We start from the raw sequence: 24,072 nt of genomic DNA, 5'->3' as shown, positions 1-24,072 counted from the left end.
GTAACAGATTTAAAAAAAATAAATGAAAGTCTGGTTCAATGTAGCATCTATTTCTTATTCTATATTTTTTTCTCTTTCACTTTGACAGCAGCTAGTTCCATGAGCTTTCAAAAATACTTTTAAGAAAATATAAATATAACACTTACAATTAAAACGTTTTTTTAACTGATGATAAGTAAGATTTTTAGAAATATTTTTTATACTACGGGAGCAAATTTGCATGATTATGTTGATTTTGAATGGTGTTAAAAAAAAAAGTCCCTCTCTGGTACCTCTCTAGTATCTCGCTTGTCAGAGTTACCTCTCTTGTTTTTATTTATAGTTCTTAAAAATAATATCACGTCTGTCATTCGTTCGTACTTCTGCTAGATTTGTGAAAACTTACAAGAATACTTTTCTTTTCTGTTGGAAGAAGTGTGATCAGTTTCAAATTTTTGGCAATTAAAGCATTTAACAACAAAAATTTATACACGATGTACCAATGCTTCAATGTTTACATGATCGATGTGTTGAGAATGGTGGGGCGGATCTTATACAGAACAACGATTTCCTCTGCAATATTTTGATAATATACCCATGTCTAATAAATAACTTCAATTTGTCTATATATCAAAATCACGTTCGTTCATCCATATTCAATTATCCAGAAAATCACCTTGTCTGAAGCTTCTATACATGTACATAGGAAATGCATAGCCCAGATCAGAGACGTATAAAGCTACAATAACATGTAGTAAAGAAACGGGTCTCGAATAAAATTCTAAATATTTTAATTAATATCAGTGGACTAGAAGATCAAGACGTGAATTAAAGATATAAATGAAAATAAATAATTATTTCAATGTTGAGAACAACGACAAAAGTGAGCTAGACGTGTCAAAATGTAAAACACGTGGATAAAAAAAATCTGCGTCGACGCTCACCGTCTGCAACGTCATATCTTTATGACGTTATATCTCTGTTTTAGCAAAATTGCCATAAGGCCCTTTTGTCATGGGCGCAATCATATATATATATATATATATATATATATATATATATATATATATATATATATATATATATATATATATATATTTAAAATAGAAATTGTCAAATTTTCGGGACGCCCTGTCCCTTCCTCAGGACAAAGAAAAAAAGTCCTAAAAACAAAGGAAATAGAAAAACAAAAACGGCTAGCACTACTACTGAACTACCAAACACTATTTATTTACAATGTTACATGTTAAATTTGAATTTCATAATCAGTTGTAAAGAAATAAATCCGGACAGCTATGAAATACGTCCAGTCTCTCGGGTGTACTCTGTTGAAGTGCGCTTCTCTTCGTTTAGTAAAGCTTTATATATGCGCTTTCATTTCCAATCTTCAGAAGCTTTACAATAAGTAACAAAGCGACATAACGTCATAATGAGCGGAGCACAAATTCTAGCGTCTATCGTGACGTCATAGTTAAACAATGCGGGAAAATTGTAGAATGAAAACAATATGTACAATTGTGATTACGATTACGATAGATTATTAAGTTTAGGTTTGAAAATATGTATAAATTATTTTTCTTTTTGGCGTCTCGATCTGGATGTCACTTTCATTTGAAAGTTTGTAGAAAGGAAAAATAATAAACTGTTTATTTTCACAGCGATCCAAATGCTCACTTAAAGGGATTGGCCGATATTCCGGTGGACACGCACACGGGCGCGAAGCGGGTTGCTTGTTTTCCCGATGTAATATTGCTGGCATCCAGGACATGTAATTACATATATTACATTTTAGTGTCACAAGACATATTTGCGTTGACTGTAAATTGCCTCCCGTTAGAGTTATACGTTGATCCCTCTATGATATGTTGTCATGTCCCGCAACTTGCGTCCTTCTTTCTTTCCTCAATGAATTAATCGATCTTTTGAAAATTTAAAAATGTTGCTAGGGGCAATAACTCTCTGATGTATCTTTATTCAAGCATTTTCTTTATTCTTTTTTATGTACAATTGTATATCTGATATTCACTATTCAAACATATTTATCAAAAAATTATTATTTTATAGCATTAAGCATTATAATTATGCATTTGAACCAGTTTTTACATAATTTCTATAATACTCTTCACTTAAAATGTTACGTTAAGGTGTCATTTAAGGCTTTTATTGGGAGACAACATGCAGTTGGTTACATGATCAAACCTTATAATACTCACCGAAGGGTGAGGATGGAAATAACTTAAATAATAAAAGATCCTTTACAACTTTAAAGCCAAAAGTTGGATTTTTTTTCTTCCACCATTTTACGAAGAAAAACAGTGGAAAAAATTGAATGCATTGCATTATGTTACATGTATTACTGAATATAATAAAATCTATCTATTTAAGGTAGACATTTTTTATATGCTTATACAGATGCAAGTATGAAAAGTCATTCAGAGCTGCAGGCGGTGAGGACATTGCCCTTTTTACAAAGTAACGGTTATGTACAAATCGGTGCAACAGTATCCGGAGGACAGATTTGTAAAAGTAATGCGATACTGCCAAAGGAGGAGGAAATAAATAAAGTATTTTCGCAACACAGGGAATCAAGGGCTTATGTTTTAGACACGAAATACTCATCTCCAACCTCCCTACCATTGTACTTTTATTTTGAATACCAGTTTCTGCAAGAGTTAAAAAAACTTAAAGAATACGGCCATGTGAGTTGGTTTGAATCATTTTTCACATTTATGCATGCATAAAGCTGCAAATACATGTACATATATGTAGCCCTCTCCATTTCTAATTTTTGGATAAGCTCCAACGGATCTGCGGAATGAGCTAGAATGATTCGCTGCATGTTATTATGGCTGGAATTATATGAAAGCGACTATTGATTAACACTTCCTTCTCGTACTCAAGAGATGTAGTTATGCAAGACATAATCTAACTAAAAAAAATTAATGAATATTTCCATATACAGTGTATCCGTATTCCAGTAATTGTTCATCATATATAATGACCTTGATCAATTTTATTTTTGGACAGTCAGCAAGAAATTGAGAGCAAGTGTGCTGATCTTGTGAATCAATGTATAAATGAATCCTTTATTCTAGGCAGATCTTGTCCTGTAAGTGAATAACATCAACATAGAATGCTTTTATTTACAAATATTTAGGTGATATCACGCGTTAAAATAATTTATCTTCACCGATATTTACTTAAACATGCTATTCTAAATTTTTTTGGGAAAATTTTCCATTTTATGTTATTTTCTTGCTTTTCAGATGCTGCTTTTTGAAGCATTAATTGCCAACAGATGTGATTATGTTCGAGTTTTACTTGATCATGGAGTTGAATTTAAATTATGGAATTTATCAGAACTTTATGAACAGGTACGTGCAACTGAAAAAACCTAGAGTCAAAAGTTCGTTATCGCACGCTTTAATCTAAACTTTCATCAAACATGATAGGTAGGTCGCGAGTTAACATCTTTTCTGCTACTAAGTACATGTAGATAAAAAAATATGTAGCAACTGTTCCTTTGCCAAGCGCTCGGCACTTTGAAGTGAAAGTTCTTTTAGCAAGCGCTCGGCACTTTGAAGTGAAAGTTGTGGGTCCTTCGGAATATATATTAAAATCGAGACCCAACTTCAAAGAAGACGTTGGCATGATAAAGATCCCTCACTGTTCAATGGCCTTGAGTGCCAAATAAAGGTCTAAATTGGAAGCCCTTCACCGGTGTATGGTGAGTTCTCTATATGTATCGAAAAATCTCGAATGAGATGAAAAACAACACACAATCAATCAGTCCATCAGGTTTTTCAGACATGCATCATTTGTCATTGCATAAAACAGAAATATAATGTTATTCATGAGAATATCGGATCTTATATGCCTATCAGATGTTTTATATCATGAATACTATTTCAAATAAATTGAATTTTTCTAAAAGTGTTATTTTCATGATAATTCTTTCCTTTTTAAATTTTTTTTTGAAGACTCTTTCCTGTAAAGACTGCCATTTTAAAAAGGATGACTGTCTACATACTCAATGGCTCCTAAAGGTATAAACTTGTGCATTAATTTTTTTTACAATTTATCTTGTTGCTTTACTGCGGAAGCATGTAGGTTCCAGGTAGAAAAATCTGGCGGCCGCCACATAAATAACTGGCGGTCGCCAAAGAATTATCTTGCGGCCGCCAGTTAACCTTCTGGTGGTCGCCAGAAAGTTATATGGCGCGCGGCCGCCAGACAACTTTCTGACGGTTGCCAGTTTTTTTTATGTGGCTGCCATCAGATAATTGTTTTCGGCCGCCAGATAAAATATTTTTTTTTCTTCCTGACTCCTACCAGCTTCCGTACTTTATCCATTATGAACATTATTGAATATATTAATATAAGCTTACATGAGTCTCAGTCTCAAATGTTCCCTTCTTATCAAATATTCATCATTGCCCATTTTGTTGTCTGTATTCCGTGTGTCATCTTTGTCATGATTGCCTATTTAAGTATTCTAACACCCTGAAGTAATAATGATGTTTTTAAACCGTAACTTTAAGGACATACGCAACGTACTTTGAACTTTATTGTCTTTTTCCCTGGAGTTGAAGAGTTCCAATACTAAAAGAAATTGTGTGCTACATTTTTATGTCTATATATGCTGTTGTACACTTCTTCTAAAACAATTTTTGATAAACAAAACATGTAGAATATATGTTTAGTAATTCTTGTGTATTTTTCTTTGAATTATACAAGAATTTTCATCAATTAATATCTTTTCAATACCCCTGGTAATGCATGCTGATTTTTTGTCGATGAACATCTGATGGCACTATAATCTTATATTAAGAATATCTTGAAAAATTATCAGTAGGTAAGGTACGTTGCGTATGTCCTTAAGTAGGTAATATGATTAAGTGAAAATAAAGAAAAAAATGTGCAAGTCTTTCTCAATGCAATTTTGTCTTAGATTGTTATTGTTAAGTGCAGGTGTCCTTTTGTAGTGAAGATTCATATATACTAAAATTGATACCTCCTCTTCTTGGGGTAGGATTCATTGACAAATAATAAAAAAAAAACTAGATGCCTTTCTGGTTGCTATGACCACAAGTGGTCTTCCGATCGACCTTTCTCCAGAACGACATGCAACATCATCCTATTCAATACTTTACAGAATGTATTTTTTCGTTTGCATTCATGTACCACAATCTTTCTAAATAGATCATGGTTATTTTTGGTTTCTTCAGAATATCTGATTTTAAAAAAAAGCTTTGAAAAATCGGCAAAACTATCCATACATGATTTCAAAGAGAGAAATGTCATTAACTACTGAGAAAAGAGACAAAAAATTACTGCCTCGAGCGGGATTCGAACCCCCAACAGTGTGACAAAGATTGGATCGGCCATAATGATACGTGCAATAAATGCACGTATCAAAATATTGGAAACATATTGAAAATTCTTAGAAGACACTATAAACCCTGTTAATCCTATAGAAATGAACGATGAAAAATGAAGGTCGATCAACACGTCTACATGTGATCCTCTACCACGTCCATAAGTTTCATTTTCATATCTTTAGACGTTTTGAGAAGAATATGTGACAAAATTCCATTTAAGAATAAAATATCCCCCAAAGTGAATTTCGAAAAAGTGAGGGACACACCTTGAAAAAATCTTTCAAATCCGTCCAACCACAGCTGAGATATGGCCTGAACTATGAAAAAAGGATACTTATAACTATGGCAAATCTCGTTGCAAAGCAACAAGTAGATCTTCCTTCCAGTTTGACCGGAAATGACGTTAATATAAAAAAAATAAGTTTAGACGTCTCCAGTGACGTTACATGTAATTCTTCGAATTTGAGTGGAAACTTGAAAAATAAGCTATTCCGGTATGACCGGAAGTGACTGGAATTGACGTCAGTTGATGAAAAATAAGGTCACACGTCTCCAGTGACTTAAAATCCTTCAATTCTGTGTCAATACCTGCAAAAATAAGCCATTTCTGGCTACTTCAGATTTGACCAGAAGTGACACTGATGGACGAAAAATTTTCTTTGACGTTTCCGGTGACAAAAAAATCACCCAATAGATTGTCGATAAAGGCAAAAATGTATTCTCTCACTATTTCCGGTTTCGCCGGAAGTGACGTCATTAGACGACATGATTTTCTCACTAGCTGCAACTTGTTATTCTGAACAAATTTGCTTCAAAGATGTATACAAATTCTCAATAGTTTTTGAAATATTGAGCAAAAATCTAAGGCCTCTCTAGATCCCTTATTTTAGGGGATAGCGCATTTTTGTTGATATCACGTGAAAGATAGTTTAGTATTGCACATATTTTGTTCAAAATGTTTCCACAAATTATTTACAGGAGAAAACATTTTTGAACACAGAACCACAATTTAAAAATCGTAATACATGTATTCTGCAAGTGTCTTCATCTAGTTTCATTTGTATTCGCATAAAGCGATTGAGTGAAAACTTGAAAACATCTATCATTCTCTCTTCAGTTATACAAAAGTGAAAAAAAAAATAGATAGATAAGAGTATCAGTATTTACTTGTCACAGCTGATAAAGCATGGGAAGAATATTTTTTTATTAATAAGAGTTATTTTAATTATAATTTAAAGAAGCTGGAATTTAATTCCGCCAATGGTTAGCAATTTATACCCACAGATTCCTTTCGTAGGAGGAATTTCTCCAAAACCACATGTCAGTTTGAAATAATTTTTTTATAAATTATAATCAATAGCGTCTTGTTTGCAAAGTTTTGTTATTACTATTGTATTTTGAAAGAACTTGGTTTTAATTCTACGTCTGGAAATCCAACATATAGGCACCGTTCACTCTCCAAGGAAGAAATTCTTCAAAACCATATTTCTGCGATACATAGCGGGTAAATGATCTACCAAGCCTCATTCTTTACTCCTCACTTAAATATTAACAGCAGGGAAGGAGAAACTTCAGGAGTACTATGCAACAATATTTTCGAGAAGTGGTGTAAATCAAATGTGGATCCGTAAATATTCTAAGGAATTTTTTGAAAATTTGATATTAGAAGATCTTACCAAATTCAACAACATAAAAACTAACGACTTTTCAACTTTATAAACAACAAATTCCAACGATAAATGAAAGTCCAGGCTTTTTGATATCATTGACAGCTGCTTTTTCAATGAAAACGGAACTCGTAAATTTACTTACATTGCCATTGGTCATTTGCAAAATTATTTCGTTGAAAACATTCTGATTGTACACACATGTACTCTGAAGTTGATATGAAAAAAGATGCTTGAGTTTCTGATTGACAATATCTACGTGGTTTTTGGAGACCAGGTCTTCCAACAGTCTGTTGGAATTCCCATGGGTACCAATTGCGCCCCGCTATTAGCAGACCTATTTTCGTATTCATGTGAAGCAGAATTCGTTCAAAATCTTATATCTGAAAAGAAGAAAACACTTGCTGTGCTTTCAGCTCGACATTTAGATATATCGACGACATATTGTCAATTAACAATGGTTATTTCCATTCTTATGTTGACACGATATATGCCGGTGAGCTTGAAATGAAAGATACCACAGACTCTGACACATCTGCTTCATATTTGAATATTTTACTAGAGAAGGACGTTAATGGTAATCTAACAACCAAGCTTTATGATAAACGTGATGACTTTGCCATTTCAATCGTCAACTTCCATTACTTATGCAGCAATATATCTTTATCACCTGCATACGGGGTTTATATTTCTCAGTTAAATCGATACGCAAGAGCATGCTTTACGTATGTACAATTTCTAAAACGAGGTAAATTATTGACAAACAAGTTGATGAAACAAGAATATCAGTAGTCTCGTTTAAAGTCATCATTACGTAAGTTCTATGGTCGATACAATGACGTCAGCAAATACAATTTATCACTGAGTCAAATGCTGACTGACGTTTTTCATACTAATTGTTAAGCCATTATTTACACACTGAATTGTCGACGGATTTTTCCGTTATTTCCCGATCATGACAAGGAGCACACGGCGGGCGTGACCGGTCGGCAGGGGATGCTCACTCCTCCATGGCACCTGATCCCACCTCTGATGTTTTGGAGGTCTGTGTTTGCTCTGCTCCTATTTTGTATTGTTTAATGGACTTTTGAGCTTGAATATTGTTTGTTATTTCCATATATTTTATCACTTCATATATTTCATTTATATACAACATTCAACAAACGTGTGTTTGATTTACTCTACCTGTGCTGGATTCCTAAACTTCATGAAAATTCTTACAAACCATGATTCATTGCTGAATCCAGCAAATGATCTACCAAGCCTTTATTTTTACTCCTTTCAAAAATATTAACAGCTGTAAAGAGGAAACGTCAGATGGTCTGTGTTACAGCATATTCTTGAAGTGGCGTAAATCAGATGTGGATCCTCAAAAACCCAAAGGACTTTCCGAAACTTAAAAGATCACCATTTTTTTTAAAATCTGAAACGTCAAAACTAACAACTTTTTCACTCTTCACGATAAATTAAAATCTAAACTTTTTTATATATTATAGGCAACAACTTTTTTAATTTAAAAAATTGGTCATCAGCAAAATTACTCAAAAAGTAATTATAAATTATATTATTGGGAATCAATCAACCAATATAGTCAATATTTTGTTAATTCTATGGTCGTTATAATGACCTTGTTAGCAAATATAAACTATCGTTGGAATGTATTTGGACTGACTTGATTTATACTAAATGTTAGGCCTTTGTTTTTGTACTAGATTTGAACATGCAAAGTATCCTTGATCCATTCATAAGCCTCACGGTGAGTATGACCGATCAACAGGGATTCTAACTCCTCCTAGGCACCTGCTCCCAACTCTGGAATTTCCGGGGGTTTCGTATTTGCCCCCTTTAAAGATTTGTAATGTGTTAGATGGAGATCGACCGTTGTTTGTTATCTTTACCTTTTACATAGTACTCCCGAAGTTTCTCATTCGCTTCTGTAAATATTTTAGCGAGGTATTAAGAAGGAGGGTTGATAAAACTTTTACTTGTTGAAATATCGCACTTTTTTTAAAAAAAAAAATGTGGTTACGGAGATCTCATCTTAAATCAGAGAAAAGAATGTGCATTTGTTGCATCAACCGGTCTCTAGGTCTTCGATAAAGTGAGTTTTTATTCATTATAATTTTGCCTTTTACGTTAAGAAAGGGATAGAAACTTCTATAAATCTGTTAGTTTGTAATACCTTAACACAGAATTGTTTGTAAAATTAAGAGAATACAAGAGGGATGAGTTGCTTGTATATCTGGTATTTGAAAATGAGATATCATTTCTTCCATACTCTTTGCACTATTTTATTTGAATTAAGAATTGAATGTAAGTTTTCTTTCTTTGACCGACGTATCAAACAAAAATTTTGACGGAAAATTTTCCGTCCAAATTTTTGTTTGATACGTCGGTCAAAGAAAAAGAATTGAATCATTTAATATGATAAAAAAATAATGTGAAACTTTCTTTCAGTTTAATATTTAATTTAAGCTTCAAAGACAGTGAGTAGAAATACACTACAACGACGTTGCTGAAATTCAAAATGGCTAAATGTACACATCTACGCGCTTGGCTTGATGAAGTTTTACGTCAAAGCTTTCTATGATAGATCGATCAAAGAAGAAGTTATAAGATTTATTTCTTATTATTTAATATTTATCTTTCAATGATGATATTTAATTTGAGAATGAATGACTGTCCAACATATATGGCCAAGCTTAGTTGCCTAAAGTATAACGATCACACAACATTTTCAAATGCCGTGTCATTACCAGCATTTTCTAACAATTACAATTTTAACACAGAAAACGTACCTGTTATGTTAATAATTTTTGCTATATCCCAATGGTTGTATACCTCCGGTAAGCTGATATATTTAGGTTCGTAAATGTAAAGGGAATCTACTCAGATAAAACCTTAACAACTCTTTCTAGGTCACAGAGATTTTGGATTTCATTTGCGCATCTTTTCATCTGAATTTCATACCGAACATATATATACGTATCACAACCTGTCCATGCATAACACAACATGCTTCAAAATCTGGAAAAGTTTGTTGTCGACTGTTTAACTTTGAAAGAATTCCATCCAAGCTCAGTTTCTTTTTTTTCATATGCATTCGTTTCCTAAGAATTAACAGATTTACAACATTTCCCCGCTTTAGTACCATAAAAATTTTCTTCACAGCTCTATTGTTCAATCAGTTATTTCAAAGATAAACATTTAACATACGTATCTTTCCTTTTTTTCCCGCAAATGCATTGTTGTCAATGAAGACGATGCAATTTGTGTAGCAAAGGGGGTAATTCGAAAGGAAGAGAAAGTGGAAACTAACTCAAGAATGTAACAGACAAGTTTTGATTTTCAGGAAAATAGAGTAAAAGTATTTCATTTTTTTTCCACAAAGTAATATGGAAACGGGAAATATCCATGTAAAATTAGCCAAAATTAATCCGGCTGTTAAGTGCGAGTGAAGTCCAAATTCTTATGATGCACTTATCAAAGGAATTTTTAATCCAATCAAAATCAATTATTTTATAGAAAATAAATGATTTAGCTTGATTAGTTTTAAATTTTCTCAGTGCATTAAAGGATTGATTTAAAAAGATAATTTCCATGGGAACACAGGTTAACACCTAAGTTGTATGTGGTGAGTATCGATGGTTAGCCGCCAGTCTGCGATGCAAGACTTAATGGCTCCACCATAGATATATATATATATATATATTGAATCCCATACACCAGTATGAAGCAAGAAAATATTTAAGACGTCTTGTAATGAGAATAATTCGCAAAACTGGTAATTTTATATATATAGAATTTTTTCTGCTTCTGAATACAGATATTAAAACCGCATTTCTCATAACATGCAAATTTGTTATATTCAAATTTTTAGTCAGGAAAAAAAAAAGTTTCAATCGACAATTTAATGCCAATCTTATATTTGAAAATCTGCAAAATTACGTACCGCAATATTAAGTGCATGTAAGAAAAATGCCTTGCCCTATACTTTGCAATGGACTTGCCAAAATCATACTTTCCGATGTAAGGTAAATTATGGCAGAATTCTGGTGTGGGTGATCCTACTGCGAATCGCGACTAGTGTGGAAAAACCATGGCCAATCCATAAAAATTTTGCAGTCTTTGTGATTTGAACGAAGAGGGTGAACTTGATCTTCTTGTAAAATACAATCTTAATTACGGAACGAATGGAATTCGTTATAATGAATTCAAAAATTTGTTCAAACGGATTTAATTTGTATGATCGAATTATTAAATTTATTATAACAAATTAAATTCGTTTAAGAAATTATAAAATTTTTATTACAAACGAAATTTGTTTATTCAAATTCAACAATTAGAGCCTATAGTAATATAAATAATAATATAAATAATATAAATCATTTTCTAAAGGAATAAAATCATTTTCGGGAAAACGAAAAAACGCAAATAAGAATCAATACGAGAATTCTGAATCCAGAAGTAAATCTTCTCGTAGTGCTTTTCCACAAAATCAACAGATTCCTAAGTACCACAAAGGCATAAAAAGACGGAATCAGGACAATAACAGACAGACAAAATGAAAATTACCGAGAATACTTTAGAAGTAGGCGTCCACCAAACTTTTACAGAAACGAAAGAACTACGTATATTGGAAGAGGGGTATGCAATTATTTTTCAGGAGGAGGCAAAATGAACCAAGGCCAAAGATACAAGAACCAAATACCACAATTGTTAACAACAATTCCAGGGATGCACCCAGGAAATGTAAAAAAAAAAAATAGAACCAAAAGTATTTAATCTTTCCGACAGACATCTGACGGATTCCGAAATCAAATTACTGTCTAAGGGTCTTAAATACACCCGTACACCTCATGTAAATAATGAAGAGCTTAACACGGATATTAAAGCCTATACTCGGCGACTCAGGCTATATGAATATGTTCATGAAAGTGATACCAATGAATCTGATTCCGAGTCTCAAGAAGCAGAACAAATAGACCTGGTAAAAAACAAATCTAAAAATCAAAAAGTACCCAGCTTTGTAAGAGACTATCTGGATTTCATAAATCATTTACCTACTCAGATCACCTGTAACACAAAACTTGTCACTTTTGATGTCGTAAGTTTATATACTAATATTCCTACAGAATTAGGATTGGAAGCTGTAAAATTTTGGATGGAAAATTATCTCGATGTACTTAATGACAGATTCCAACAGAATTTTATTTTAGAAGCACTTAAATTAGTTCTAGAAAACAATTCATTTGCTTTTTCTGACCATCATTACCTTCAAACTAAGGGAACTGCAATGGGGACGAAAGTCGCACCTACCTATGCAACATTATCCTTAGGTTATTTAGAACATAAGTTACATGAACAATTATGTTCGTTGTGGAGAATAGAATCTGCAAATAATATACAGTCTGAATGGAAAAGATTTTTAGACGACTGTTTTATCTTATGGGATGATGATGTCGACAAATTATCGGAGTTTTACGATCTACTAAACCAAATGAACTCGGATATCAAATTCACGATGGAAACAGATGATGCGCGAATGCCATTTCTCGATGTTCTTATATCAAAAGATAATACCAGCTTAAATACGGATATATACTATAAGCCGACAGATACACAAAAAAATATCTGCATTTCGGATCGTGACATCCCAACCATACTAAAACGGATATACCATATAATCTCGCAAGAAGGATCTGTACCACTGTGAGCAATATTAATACGAGGGATATCCGTTTGGAGGAATTAAAATTGTATTTACTGAGCCAAAAATACGCAGAGCAACTGGTAGATAATAGTATTATGAAAGCCAAGGAGTGTGATAGAACACAATTACTTTCAAACACACGACGTGCGAAGGACGGAGAAACAATACCCTTTGTTCACACGTACAATCCGAGAAACAAAAACATCAATTCAATTGTTTATGAATTAAATAGCTTACTTAGAGAGGATGAACAAACGAAAACTACATACAAAAACTGTCGTTTTATCAGCAGTAAACGTCAGCCCAAAAACCTTAAGAGAATACTTTGTTCCTCCCAATTCGCTGACCATAATTATACAGTGTCAAAGTGTACGGACCCTCGATGCGGCACATGTGACTACAATACAGAAGGGACGGGCGTGAATTTAAAGTTAATGCCAACATGTCATGTGATTCGAAAGATGTCATATCCGCCATCACATGTCCTGGATGCAAAGAATATTATATTGGTGAAACTGGCAACAGTCTCCGTGCCCGTGTACGTGTACATAAGCAACACATCAGTACACCTGAATATAGACAAATCCAGTTAAGTGCACACCTGGAAACTTGTGGGAAAAAACTATTTAACATTTTCCCTTTTTATAAACTCAGATGTGCCAGTGTTATCCAGAGACGGGAAAAAGAAAAACATTTTATTTGTATTCTAAAGCCAAAACTTAATAGTCTCTTATAAACTACCTATGATTTTCCCGAACTTTTTCATCATCATTGCAGTATTTTATCTATGACGTCACAATATAGACATTAAACGTTCCGCTTAGTGTAACGTCATAATCATTGTTACTATGTTACCGTTGTATACATTTTTGTAATGTAAAGCTTCTGAAGATTTTTAATGAAAGCGCTAAAGCGTTACGGAGGATTCTTGTGTTTTCCTTTTATATTTGTTTAATATTGTAATCCGTTTTTTTTTTTGAGACTTTATTTCAATTTTGGATATATATATATATATATATATATATACGTACTTGACGTGGTTTGCGGGTCATGTCACATAAACATGGTTTATGGGACCCTGCATTTGTAATAGGCTTATTTCAAAAGGAAACACATTTTTAAGAATAGTTTTTGATGTAGATCCCAAATATAGAAAAATTATAAAGTTTTCTCATATTTGGTTTCAAAGCTATAGATAACGTTGTGGGTCATTACATTGTGGGTATGAGTCCCACAGCGATCTATAGTAGATAATTATATATAACATACTTGTGGGTAGGGACCCACAAACCATACCATAGAAATATATATATATTCTTTGTGGGAGATATCCCACAAACCATGTATGGATTCAAAAACAATTATATATAGCATACAATTGAATATGATTTGTATCGGAGCTCAAAAAAACACATATCCTTTTATCAGACTAGTATATAGGTTTTTTCTTTGAGGTAAATTTTCATCAAAGCACCTGTGAGGACTAGAGGTGTTTCCTAAGGGGTAAAGTGCAGCATACTTGTGGGTAGGGACCCACAAACCATACCATAGAAATATATATATATATATATATATATATATATATATATATATATATATATATATTCTTTGTGGGAGATATCCCACAAACCATGTATGGATGCAAAAACAGTTATATATAGCAAACAATTGAATATGATTTGTATTGGGACTCAAAAAACACATATCATTTTATCAGACTAGTATATAGGTTTTTTTCTTTGAGGTAAATTTTCATCAAAGCACCTGTGAGAACTAAAGGTGTTTCTTAAGGGGTAAAGTGCAGCATACTTGTGGGTAGGGACCCACAAACCATATCATAGCAATATGGGGGAGATATCCCACAAACCATGTATGGATGCAAAAACAGTTATATATAGCATACAATTGAATATGATTTGTAAAGGAGCTTTAAAAACACATATCATTTTATCAGACTAGTGTATATTTTTTTTTCTTTGAGGTAAATTTCCATCAAATACTTGTGAGAACTAGAGCTGTCTCCTAAGTGGAAAAGTGCATCCTGTGGGACATACTCAAAGAGAATGCAGATTTGTACAAATGCATTAAACAGAACATCCAGGGATGTGCTAAGGAAGTTTGCTTTGTAAACTCCTTGTGATAAGACAAAATTGAAACTGTTCTTAATGAATCACGGAAGCATGAAATGTAGGCCAGATGAAGCATGCAAAGCACCCATTGAAATGATCATAGATATGTAGATACACCTCAGGAGGAAGTTTGGTTTGTGTACCCCTTTTTATAAACTGAAAACAGACCAAAAAGTTGGCCTGATCTGTAAAACGTCTTTTAAAATATATGCATCGTATATCTTAAGATTGGTTTGTAAATCTCAAAAGATAAGCTGGTAACAGACCACTTTCCTTAACTGAAATTATTGACGCCTGGTCAAACGCAGCATAAAAAGTGGGAGAACATTTCATAGTCATATATGTGTAGTAATATATAAGCCTAAAAGAAACCCTATAGAATCACAGGTTCCTTCCAACTTCAACTATTTAGACCTGACATTAAGTGCTAATCTGTCATTTGTCTCCTTTAACATTTCTAAATTGTCTGGAGATTAAGATATCGTTTTAGATTTAGAAAGTATGGTGGGTTATTACAAGAAAAATAATACCAAATTTACCTTATATGGTTAGTTAAGAGAACACACGAATAGCAATTGACTGAACTTTACATGATTATAGATGCTGTCGATGGAAATTCAGGTCTTTTTACAATATATTATTTTAGATTAAGAAATTACATGCTATAACAAGTAAAACAACACCATATTTACCATGTTTCAATGAAAAATAAGAGAAAAAGTTATGGTCAATTACGAGAATACAACCATATGGATTGATTGACCCTAAGATGATGATTGTTGGATCCATGCTTTCTATGAAAATTCAAGTTCTCATTAAATATCAGAAGCTCTATTTTTCTAAATCAGTAGCATTAAGAAATTTAGTTTGATTATTCAGGCCTGTAAATACATATTAAAAATTAAATTTAACAAGGACACCGCAAAGAGGAGCATCCCTCGCAAAGAGCTTCTCTATAAATGCAAGGGAGCATTCGAAATCGATCCCGATGCAAATTACGTCACTTCCGTTTCGCACAGGACATAACCCACACACGATCAATTGCGTTACTATATCCCTCCAACTCCGTTGCGAGGGGATAATCAGATTTGCAAGGTGTGTATCAAAGCTATTAGAGGTATCCCTCATCTTCCTCTATCGCTCAAATGCAATATGGCTCAGATATTTTTATATACATGATTTAACTCGTCTTTTATACATTTCCAAGTTGCATATTATCCCAAAATCACATTTAAATTTCCAAAACATAAACATTTTGGTTCTGAAAAGGAAAATGCCAATTTTACTTCAACTGAATGGAGTATGTAGCTACAATTGTTAGTCATCTATACCCCACCCCTCTAGATAGCTGATGATAATTCAGATCATGTTATATATGCAGAAATATTAATTTGACTTTTCTAAACAAAATGAGGATGGATCATTTACTTTTTTCATTCTTTAAGGTGTTGGACCAAGACTTTTTTAAAATCAATAATTATTATTTTTTGCACTGGTCCCACCCTGGTGATAAATATTGCCTGGACCCTGAGTTCGAAGGTCAGGGGCATACTGATTTTGTCATGTCTGTTATTTTTCATAAATTTAATCTTTCCTACATTTTTATGAGAAGAACAATAAAGAAATTTGAAAAGATCTTTATGAGATCTAATTTCCTTAGCAATCGCCCATTTGTTTCATGAAGTTTTATTTCGGTAGGGTCCAAATGTTAACGTTAACCTTTCTTATAACATCTGAAAAAAAAAGGTTTGAGACTTTATTTTGGATTTTTGGCTTTTTGCACATTATTTACCCAGAGCTAAATCAAAGAGGATTACAATTATGGAAACTATACATTCTCTGTTTAATAGGTTTCTCTTTTTGACACCAACTAAGAAAATTATCTTGATTTTTTAAATAATGACAACTGTGAAAACTTATTTATAATATGTGATAAAACGAACCTAAGAATGCACAAACTCTTGCTCTAATAGTCACAGAACATGTTTTCCTTTAATGGGGATAAAACTTTTGTATCAAAGATGAAAGATACATGTATAGTACAATAGTATAGTACCTTTTAATTTTTGTTACTTAAACTTTAAAACTTTTAGAAATGAACACTTCATATCAAAAGCCAACAATTACCCGGTACTGCTGTTTTACCTCTGCAGGCATGCTTATAAAGCTATCCTTAAATTAACGACCACGAGATTAAAAAGACATGTCTATGGTAATTTTAAAAAGCGATGTTGCCAGGAAAACAACTTACAATTATGAAATTAACATTGTCTAATTAAATCCAATATATTTGGTAAAATTTCATTTTCATTAATTGAAGTATTAAAAAATTTATGCATCTAAAGGTTAAAACGTACGAAAGCCGGATAGGCTCATTTTTGATAAGACAAAAAAAATTAGCTCGTTATAACGAGATAATTATCTCGTAATAACGAGCTAGTATCTCGTTAAAACTAGTTAGTATCTCGTTATAACGAGTTAGTTATCTCGTTGTAACAAGATAATTATCTCGTTAAAACGAGTTAGTTTTCTCGTTATAACCAGTTATTATCCCGTTATAACGAGTTGGTATCTCGTTATAACGAGTTAGTATCTCGTTATAACGGGTAAGTTATCTCGTTATAACGAGTTAGTTATCTCGTTTTAACGAGTTAGTTTTCTTGTTATAACGAGATGGTTATCTCGTTATAACGAGTAAGTTATCTCGTTATAAAGTGTAAGTTATCTCGTTATAACCAGTTAGTTATCTTGTTATAGCCAGTTGGTTATTTCGTTATAAAGAGTTAGTTATCTCGTTATAACGAGTTAGTTGTCTTGTTATATCGAATTAGTTATCTTGTTATAACGATATAATTATCTGGCTATAACGAGTAAGTTATCTCGTTATAACGAGTTAGTTATCTCGTTATAACTAGACAATTATCACTTTATAACGAGTTAGTTATCTCGTTATAACGAGTTAATATCTCGTTATAATGAGTTAATATCTCGTTATAACGAGTTAGTTATCTCGTTATAACGAGATAAAAATTAATTTAAAGTGTTTAAATATCTAAGTAAAGAATAGACCATTATAATAGGAAATATACAAAAGCGATTCGATCAAATTTGTTTGAAGTGTGTGTGTTTTTATGGAACAACAACATACTAGTTTTTTTTTGTGTTATGCCTTTGATTATTATTGTTTATTGAAAAGACCGAAGAGAAATATACGGAAACATATGACCGCCTCATGTTGTTGTTTTATACCTTAAAATTGCAGAATTAGTGTCATCTTCAAATAGAATGTGCATAACGTGAAAATTTTGTCAAGGAGATCAAAAACAAAAAGATATACTCTGGCTGCTTTTACTGCCCTCTTCAAGCTTTGTTGACTTTGTTGAAATTATTATTTTTGCGTAACATTTGTCGCTATAAAAATGCAAAGAAATAATCCCATTATTTTATATATTCCGGATTAAAAATGTCGATATACCATTTGTAAGGCTTTAACGTCCATATTTTGATAATTCCTTGCCTGTTAACAAGGAATACAGATCAAAATTCAATGTCTGACAAAAAAATAAATCACGTTGTTTTTATCATCAATTCCTCCTTCCCCTCAATAATAAATATGATGAATTTAATTTCAAGAACTAATACTGTACTTATCACTTAATAATTTATATATTTCTTTTGTTTATTAAAATTATTAATATTTACCAATTTGGCATGAAATCTCATGTACAATATGTAATTTTTGCCTTATTATCAATGTGGTAGAATAAAAAACTTTGAGGGCTCTTTATTCTACGGAAGGCAAAATAAAAAGGTGAAGGTCAGCAGGCTGAATGTAGTGCATGTAGGAATTCACATGCCTCACTTTGATAGTAAAAACAGTTGACATGTTTGTGATCCTTTTTGGGTATAGAATGAAAGTTTAATATCTAAAGTTTACAATATGATACGCTTTATTTAAGGTGTATTTCAAGCATAAATTATGCCTAGAAATATGTATTGTATCGTGAGAAGGAATTCTTGATATTTTCACTCTTGCTTTGCACTCATGAAAATAAAAAAAAAAATTCTGTCCCACTCGTGAAATAAATTTCATATCAACTACAAAACATTGAATATCCTCTATTTATTACCCCCCCCCCCTCCCAAAAAAAAAAAAAATCACCAATCTCTTTTTGAAATAAAAATTATATGCTTGCAAAGTATACATAATAAATATTGTGATGAGGAAAATAATTAACGGCAGTGTCTCAATGTTGTATTAATAATATACATGTAGTATTAGGCCTATTCGTTGATCAATCCTAAGTAATAATCGGAACTGGCTTAGTAAAATCTGTTAAATCCGCCAAACAGACGTGAATCTCATATAGGTTTACGTGAATCTCTACAGTTTGACCCCCCCCCCCTCCCGCAAAAAAATTTAAACAGTGAATCATGACAGAATATTAGATAAAATGTCAATATCAGCAGATCAGATCTAACGTCGTATTACGTAGAAAGGATGTTATATCATTTTTGCTTCATCATTCCTCATCATCGTGGACAATCTGCATAAGCTTGGTCACAAAGTTCAATTGGGAGAGGAAAGGGGGGGGGGGGGGGTAAACCAAGCAAAATATTTGACAAGCAAAAAGAAATTTGATATTTCAACTACGAGTATTTGCCATTATTTTCGGGAGATATTTACTCAGGTAAAAAAAAAAATCTGGAGGAAGGGGCACAAAGATACTCTTGTCCGCCCCCTTTTCAAAAGTGGTGGTTGGGACATTAGCCCCCTATTAAAACGCCAATGATCTAACTGCTGATGTCTCACCATACCCCTTCTTCAAAACAATTCTGAATTTAAAAAATAATATATGTATCACACTGTAATCGTATATATTATTATATGTTGCATGAACACCTGCGATATGTTGCACTTGTATTGTCTCTCATATCTAATTTTAGCGGTATAGAAATTGATATATGAAAGTGTATAAATCGTCCAAAACATGTCGAAATAGTGTCATTCATCCGAAATAGCTGTCATGAATAAATTGACAAAGTTTGAAGCAAGTATATTCGGTAATATTATTTTAAGAAAAATATCGCATCCTAATGCAACAATTTGAGTAGACGTTCACGAATTAATGTGTAAATGTGTTCGCCTTAGATTTGCTATACGTATCAAAATATGATTATTGACAGCGAGATAGTTCAAGATTTAATCATAAGTAAACCCCAGAGCAAATTAAATTTTCAACCATTTATCAATTGTTCAATTAAATTTGATTGATAATTACTAGCTAATAATTCAATGGCATTAAAAACTACAGCCATTTTTACTATATTGCTATTAAATCTCGAAATAACGAGAAAACTATCTCGTTATAACGAGATAACTTACTCGTTATAACGAGATAATTATCTCATTATAACGAGATACCAACTCGTTATAACGAGATAACTAACTCGTTATAACGAGATAACTGTCTCGTTATAACGAGTAATTTTTCTTTCTTATCAAAAATGAGTCTATCCGGCTTTCGTAAAAACGTTCTGAAGTAGGTTCAATTAAACCCTTTTAAAATATATACAAAAATACCAGTAATTAATTAATTGTTCTTTTTTTATTCGGAAGGGGGCGGCGGTAGGAGGATGCAGTCATGTGCTACTTTTAATATGCCCTCTGACCTTTTACATTGTAAAACCTCGGGTATCAATCGTGAATCCAAGCATTTTTTCCAATGGGGGAGGGGACACGCTCATCAAAAAAATCTGATTCAAAACTCGGGGTGACTCCATGAGCACCCCTCCCCCTCCTGATCATCTGCACATGCTTATGATGGAATCTGGAAATAGGAATTTTAATGAAACACCTGTTTTCAAAAAAAAAAAAAAAAAAAAAAAAGGAAAAAAGATAAATGCTTAGAATTGAACTACAGACATCTTTACTTAAGGCCAGACGACACGTTACTCAATTATATGTTTTGTATTGTATACCTTGGTATTATATCAAAAATTATTCATAATTGTCATTGTCTTGTGATTTCTTAATTGTTTTCAATATGTTTAAAAATAAGTACACCAGTAATTGTAACATTGGCAATTCAAAAGATTACCTATATGGATTATATAGGAAATATCACCCTCTGGTATCTTGCCCAAATGCCTGATAGGGTACCTCAATTTTTGGTGAGGAAACTTGTTTAAGTAGCAATACTTCAATGGCAAATTCTTGGGAAAAATTATATATTTTTGAGAAACGCGTCGTCTGACCTTAAGATATTCCTATGACGTTTTTGGTTTACACACTAAGACGTATCTTAAGATATTCCTAAGATACATGTATGTCCTAAAAAATATCCTTAGACACGTCTTAAGACAAATCTAAGGATTATTTTTTTACATGACATGAGCAGTATGTGCACTGATGCGATGCGAAATTTCGTTCACAAGTGCGTGACTAAAAGAACAACAAACAAGTTGACAAAGAAAACGCAAGGCATGCCCATTGCTAAATTTGAATTATCTTTTCTCCTCTTCAGAAAGAAAGGTTGAAAATGTTGATAGTTCCGAAATTTGAGAATCGCCAAGTCAGTTTATAATGGTCGCCAATTTTGCGACTTGTAGAAAATTTTAGGCGTCAATCAAATATTTTAAGCCCCACGGCGACTAAATTAGTCGCCAATTAGAGCCCTGAGGACTAAGGTTTGTTTTTCTTGCTATTAAATGAATGAGTCAACCATTGTTTCGTACATGTTCTCAATAGTTAGATAGATGAATATGAGAGAGAGAGAGAAATTTTCACGGTATGGAAAAATCATAATTGCTTCCTTTTCCTTAAGACAAATGCGATACTCTGTCACATTTCGACCCCTACATCTACCGTATTCTGAATTCTATTGTCTCTATATTTTTTTGAAGATTTTTTCTTTTGAAAGGGGAAAAAAATCATGAAATTCAATTGATTTCTTTGACTACCTTGATTAACTAAGTAGAAAATTAACTAAAGTAGTCAAAGAAATCAATTGAATTTCATGATTTTTCCCCTTTCAAAAAAAAATCTCTAAAAAAATATAGAGAAATAGAATTCAGAATATTAAGGTAAAATAAAATACAATTTGAAAAAAGTTGATGACCCCCATACAATTCCCCAAACTGACGTTCTGCACGTCTAGTTGACTCGTGTCAGGTGCAGGACTAACCCTCAAATCACAAGCAACTATGGTGTCCATAAGATTCTTAAATTTCTGTAACACAAAAATGGCCCACACACAGTTTATCACATCCCACCCCGACCCTTATCAAATGAAAATGATCTGATTGACACAGCATTAGGTTTTAAGTAAACTCTGTGTCTAGTTAGATTCTTCTCTCTGATACAGCTATGGCTCACACCAGAATTCCAACATTTTTCTCCTTGTGACCTTGTCTAAATAATACCTGATAAAAGTCATAACACAAAATATTTTCTCTGGAGACTGTGTTCAAGTAATACCAGGTCAAGGTCATGACAAACCCATGGTCATGTCCATCTCTGTGTAAGATATAAGCAGAAGCCATATAAATGCTTTTTTCAAAGTTATGGCCATGACATGGCAATCCCTCCTCATAACATAAACAGACAGACAAGGCAATTCCTATATACCAGGGCCAAGCTTAAAAAATTCTTGGTTTGCAGTTGTCAACCTAAATTTTTAGAATGGGCGGTATTTTTTTTATTTTTCTAAAAAAATGTAGTTTTCAAATATGTTTTAACAAACAAAAATAGGCTTACTTAACATAAGCTCCTCTTGTTATAAGTCGCTGATTGATAATACCAAAAATCCAAAATGAAACATGCAGTTTCACTATCCTGAAAGCTTGAAGCTTAAAAAAAAAATACAAAATAGCTGGAAAAAGTTTGGGTCAGGTGCATTTTCAGTGGGTCACTAGGCAGCTGAAAAAAATTATTTTAGGCCCAGGCTCTTCATTTGCAGGGGTAAGATAACACTGATAAGGTAACACTTTTATCAGTTAAAGATTATGTATTTATTTCTCAAAGTGAGGAAAACACACATAATAGTATTCACAATCAAGTACTTTACAACAGTGACCCACAAACACGAACAGACAAATATCTATATCATATATTTAAACTGATACTGATCCAAAAACCATAATCAGACACATTCTAAAACAAAAAATCTTAAAACAGTGAATCACATTCTATGAAAGTAATGATTACTCAGTGATCAAGAAACCATAAACACATGCATAATTGAACTGCCATAACCAAACTTCTACAATGTTTTGAACAAACATTCTATGACAGTGACCCACAATCCATGAACAGACACATACATGTATATATGACAGTGTTCAACAAAGCATGAACATTTTCATATATATGTATGCATATACACAAATGTCTTTACTCAAAGGCACAAAAAGTCATGAACAAACTACAGGAAAAATGTTAGAACAAACAATCTATGACAGTGACCCACAACCCATGAACAGACACAAACACTTATATATGACAGTGATCAACAAACCATGAACATTTTCATATATATGTATTCATGTACACAACTGTCTTAACTCAAAGACACAAAAAAAAGTCATGAACAAACTACAGGCAAAATATGAGAACAAACAACCTACGACAATGACCTACAATCCATGATAGAACAAACAATCTATGACAGTGACCCACAAACCATGAACAGACACATACATGTATATATGACAGTGTTCAACAAAGCATGAACATTTTCATATATATGTATTCATGTACACAACTGTCTTAACTCAAAGACACAAAAAAGTCATGAACAAACTACAGGCAAAATATAAGGACAACCTATGACAATGACCTACAATCCATGATAGAACAAACAATCTATGACAGTGACCCACAATCCATGAACAGACACATACATGTATATATATGACAGTGATCCCCAAACTATGAACATTTTCATATATGTATGCATATACACAAATGTCTTTACTCGGGGACACAAAAAGTCATGAACAAACTACAGGAAAAATGATGGAACAAACAATATATGACAGTGACCCACAATCCATGAACAGACACAAACACTTATATATATATGACAGTGATCCACTAACCATGAACATTTTCATCTATATGTATGCATGTACACAACTGTCTTAACTCAATGACACAAAAAAGTCATGAACAAACTACAGGTAAAATATTACAACAAACA

The 24,072-nt window shown here is 32.7% G+C and overlaps 1 protein-coding gene across 1 annotated transcript in view; it reads left to right on the top strand.

Annotated features, from left to right (window-relative positions):
* The window catches only part of LOC133199057 (transient receptor potential cation channel subfamily M member 2-like), a 76,493-nt gene that overhangs the window by 15,077 nt on the left and 37,344 nt on the right, over positions 1-24,072 (top strand). Inside the window, exons 7-9 of the mRNA XM_061334943.1 lie at positions 2,399-2,678; positions 3,246-3,353; positions 3,960-4,025. Of these exons, the coding sequence (XP_061190927.1) occupies positions 2,399-2,678; positions 3,246-3,353; positions 3,960-4,025 (454 nt within the window). The remainder of the gene's footprint in view (positions 1-2,398; positions 2,679-3,245; positions 3,354-3,959; positions 4,026-24,072) is intronic.

Source organism: Saccostrea echinata, unplaced genomic scaffold, assembly GCF_033153115.1.
Source record: "Saccostrea echinata isolate AGI-Se365-2 ecotype Australia unplaced genomic scaffold, CSIRO_AGI_Sech_v1 ptg000033l, whole genome shotgun sequence".
In the NCBI taxonomy this organism is placed as follows: Eukaryota; Metazoa; Mollusca; class Bivalvia; order Ostreida; family Ostreidae; genus Saccostrea; species Saccostrea echinata.
Note: the sequence above shows the minus strand (reverse complement) of the source record. Positions and strands in the feature narration are given on the sequence as shown.